Source organism: Stylophora pistillata, chromosome 11, assembly GCF_964205215.1.
Source record: "Stylophora pistillata chromosome 11, jaStyPist1.2, whole genome shotgun sequence".
Lineage (NCBI taxonomy): Eukaryota > Metazoa > Cnidaria > Anthozoa > Scleractinia > Pocilloporidae > Stylophora > Stylophora pistillata.
The window spans coordinates 23,122,309-23,126,879 of NC_142529.1; the positions used below are offsets into that span (position 1 = coordinate 23,122,309).

Below are 4,571 nucleotides of genomic sequence, written 5' to 3' on the forward strand. Positions count from 1 at the left end.
CAGTCTATTCAAAGGTCAGGCGTAAAGGTCAGGCGTTTAACGATCGTTTTATTTTGAGCTTAATGGTTAGGCCGGCCGGGTTAAGGTCACTTTACTTTTAATTAAAAAACGGCGTGACAAAATATGGAGACTTTGCATGCTTGGAGTATAATATGTATGGAAATATGGCCCAACAAACATAGATCAGAGAATATTCAATCATCTTTAAAAAATATTGACATATCTAGGTCAGAACATCATCATTTAGGTTCAATGATGGGTACCAGGTTTTCAGAGGAAAAAAATAACCTTTATTTTGCTAAACCGCTGGGTGTTTGCAATGCTAGTCAGAGGCCTTCTTAGAGTAATTATAAGCTATGAGTCGAGGTATTTCTAAATAATGACATTGATTTGGCTTTAATAGTTTCATTTTCACTCAAAAAATACAAAATATAGGCTTTCTGTCAAGACTTTGGTCTGTTTATAGCGTGAATTATGCTCGAAATTCCATTTTGCTTGGCCTTAGAGGGACATGGAGAGTTTGTGCCAAAACCTTAACTAATGGAGTTTTATAGTGCTTTTAAGATGGCATTCTAGAAGGATAAATTCTTGGTGCTCTCTAGGCCACAAATGGGACCCCCCTGAAACTTTAGAACAAACAGTCAGAGATAAGATATTTCAAATAGCCAATGTGGCTTTTGAAATATCTTATCACACTCAAAGTTTGTGCCAAGTTTCAGCCAAATCGGTTGACTACCACTTTTGGCTCCTAGAACACTTTCTCAGACAGGGACACTTAAGTTATTGCCATGATGAATGAACTTCTGATCAAAAAATTGGCTGTTTTTGTCACATTTGAATGCCTAGGTGGGTTTGGGAAAAGAAAGTGCTAGTCTCTGGACTATTTTGAAGTAATTTAAAGTTTTTAAGAATAATGGATTTAACTGAGTGGTTGTGAGGGTAAAATGTGAGAGTGAATAAAATGCGGTCGGAATTTTCCTTCTGTGACGTTTGTAGAGCAGACTGTCGATCAATAAGTTGGGCGCGGTGGTGACCCGCTTGAACGAAAGAAACAGGGTAACCACATTTTTCTAAAAACTGGCACATTGACTCTGATTTGTTGAAATAGTCAGTCATCACTACATAAACGACGAGGTCTTGGAAACTGAGAAAAGGGAATGGAAATCTTGACTAAAAATTTCTCTCAATTCAACAAAAACAACAACAACATATTACCGTTGAGTTTTATTTATTTTCCTTTGATCTGACAGTAGTAAGGCCGATGGCTGTGTGTTGAAAGCCCTTGGTCTTCGTTATCAGGCCCTAAAATAAAATGTTCAGAGATTTAAAAAGTAGTAAGAAATTACCAAAAGTTTCTACGAGAAATATCAGATTTTTATTTTATGTAAGGAAGATGTTTGGAGGGGAGATTTCAACTTTATCATCTTCATCGTTTGACAACTTTAGCTTATAGGCAATCCAAGCACACTTTGAATTTAGTGAACAAATGTATATATGGGCAATGTCCTCAGTTTTTTAAGAACTATTTTACTTTCGATAAGCATTTATATAGCCGTGATACTCGGCAAAAAAATTTAATCCATCTACCTTCGGTACGGAGAGAAATTGCAAAACGATCGTTTTATTACTATGGATCCATAGTTTATAATTCATCAAAGTAGAGTAATTTTTACATACATAATTTTAAATTCAGAAATCTAAAGCCTTATAAATGTGTTTTATATCTTCGTGTTTGTATTTCACATGAAATTGTAATGTATTTTATTTAGTTTACACTCGGGGCTCCTATTGATAGCAGGTGGCTCTTTAGGGCTTCTGACGGGGCTACCCTGAGGTTTATTTTTATTTTTAAATAAAGGCATCCATCTATCCATTCAGATCATTGCATACTAAATTTTGTTCAATCTTCTATCAGATTAACCACATACAATATTCTCTCCTGTTTGTTGCTGCTTAAATTACAGTCGAAGATGTCTCAAACAACTTCCCCGGATCCTTTTGGTCGCTCGAGAACACAAATTTCCTTCGATGTAGCCTTCGCCATTCTGGTTTGCCTCGCTTCCATACTCGGTAACGTGCTGGTTATTTATGTAATTAATAAATACTCCGAGATGAAAACCATCACCACTATTCTCATTCACAATCTTGCACTGACCGATATCTTCATGGCGACCCTTAATATGCCGCTCTGGGCTGCAAGCTTGTACACTGGAAGGTGGAATTTTAGCCAGGGATGGTGTGATATTTCCGCAACAGTGTTACGTACTATGGGTGTGGCCTCCATGCTAAATATGAGCTTAATTGCCCTGAACAGGTACATAAGAGTCGTTAAGCGAGCCTTGTATATCAAGTTCTTCCCCAGTAAAAGAGTTGCTTGGTTGTACTGTGGCGTCGTCTGGCTAGTTTCTGTTTCAATCAGCGTACCTTTGTTGTTCGGATGGGGAAAGATAAAATTCCACTCAGATTCCTTTCTTTGTATCTTAAGCTGGAAGGAAGGAAACTTTGCCTTCGCCATAATGCAAGCAGCAATGTTTAACGTGACAACATGTACGATATTTTACTGCTATTGGAAAATTTACCAAAAAGTGAAGGAAAGCACAAACAACATTAACTCAAACGCCACGCAAAATGGTGTCGGTGCACCAAGGTTTGATCGTACTGATATCAAACTTTTAAAGACTTGTTTCACAGTTGTTTGCTTCTTCATAATGACATGGGGTACTACATTTATAGTCGTTTCTAGAACTGCTGCTAGGGGGTATATTCCACCTGATGTGACTAAGGTAACTGCGTATTTGATGTACTCCAGTAGTCTGGTAAATCCAATCATCTATGGGGTTATGAATCCGCAGTTTAAAGAGGCCTTCAAAAAGGCGCTATGTTGTGGTTGTTATGGCAACGATAATGCTGATCAGAACCATGCCAGAATTGTAGAGTAAGTGACCCGTACTCTTGGACATGGTTTTCATTAACCTGAGAAACAGACAATCGGGACTTTAAAACTTTTCAAAACATACTCAAATTTAACCAATTCGAAAGAAATGCATTGGTGATCAAGGGAACAATTGCAAATAAAATCGTTGAATTAAGAGAGTTAAGGCTGCCTTACAGAACTGACATCAAGAGCTACCCGAGCGCGAAAAATATTCAAACTGTACTATCGCATACGTTTGTGCTCCGTTACTTAAATTATAATGAACTTATAATTGACTTTGAATAAAGCTCTAGAAATGATAGCAGTAAATGCACCTCGTGGAATCATTTTTGGTCAGTAATCACTCTGCATTTTAGTAAAATGGAATCGCTTCACTGCATTTTTAAATTTGCGAAATTCCCAGGTCACAACCTTGTTATGGTAATGTGAATGGTAGTTTTTTATTAAATAAAAGTGGAGTTAATTCGCTTTTCCGTCTGAGGCATACTGCCCTCTTTTTCTTATATAGTACATCTTGTGTATTTTGAACTGAAAGTCGTGCGAAACTGTCCCAGATTAAGGTTTAATTGGACAGTTCTAAGAAATTTAAGAATGTAATAAAGTATTTAGGAAATACGTGCGTCGTCACTGGTCTCGGGTTTGCTTAACTTCTCGAATTCTCCCAACCCCTTTCGTGTTTAGATGAGGCTATGTAAACAACGACAAAGTCTTCCCATTAATGTTTAAAGAACCACGCAAAAAAATATCTGGTTAATCGACCAGCTATATAAAAAAATGCGACTGTGCGACTTCTCGGTGTATCTGAACATGAAAGTAAAATTGCTGTAATGATTAATAATACTAGACTGAAAATAAATTGCTTCTCTCAATCTCCAGCTTAGCGTCCGTTTTCACACAAAAAATAGATTTTTTTGGTGATTAAAATAATTTCAGCCTTGCGTGACAAACGCTTGTGTATGTTGTATCATGATCTTCAACAGTAGCATCAGATTGCTCCCCGTCTTCAACGTCTTCGGCGGAGAACATTTGACCTGCCGCTATAAATGATTGAGTTGTCCTCCTTCAAGTCTTCCATTAAACCCGATTTTACCCTAGAACTCTCTCAAAAATTAAATGTGTTCGAATAAGCCAAGAAAAACAAACGATTGACGAGGATTTGAAAGATTGCGTTACTTTCTTTTTTAATCAAAGTCTCTCGATTTTTTGCAGCTGAGTGGTTTGTGCAAGGGTTTGATATCACTGATTTATTTATTTTATGGATAATCAAAAGATAGCCAACTTGATAATCTCCCTATCTGCCAACATGTACCTGTTTCCCTCCCTAATCCTGTTTCCCTCCTTTCCCCACCCTACATCGTTGTATCTCCATTCCCTTTCACCTATCTACAATCCTACCTTCGTACCTAACTCCCTACCTACCTTCCTTTATACTGCCCTAAGAACCGACCTCCCTACCTATCTACCACGCTTACCTACAGTCCTACCCAGCTACTTCCTTTGCCATCGACCATCCTCCAAACTTCCCCCGAACTCACCAGTTTCCCCAGCTCCCTCCCTCCTCACCTTGTACCCTCCTTTTCCCACTACCAAGCTCCCTCTTAACCTACCAACCTCTCTTCTTCCTTACCTACCTACC

General features: G+C 38.1%; 1 protein-coding gene across 1 annotated transcript; it reads left to right on the top strand.

Annotated features, from left to right (window-relative positions):
- Positions 1-1,970: 1,970 nt before the first annotated feature.
- LOC111336705 (melanopsin-like) lies at positions 1,971-3,094 on the top strand. Its single transcript, XM_022942844.2, has one exon. It carries the CDS (start codon positions 1,971-1,973, stop codon positions 2,937-2,939), a length of 969 nt encoding a protein of 322 aa, XP_022798579.2. The 3' UTR covers positions 2,940-3,094.
- The last annotated feature ends 1,477 nt before the right edge of the window (positions 3,095-4,571 follow it).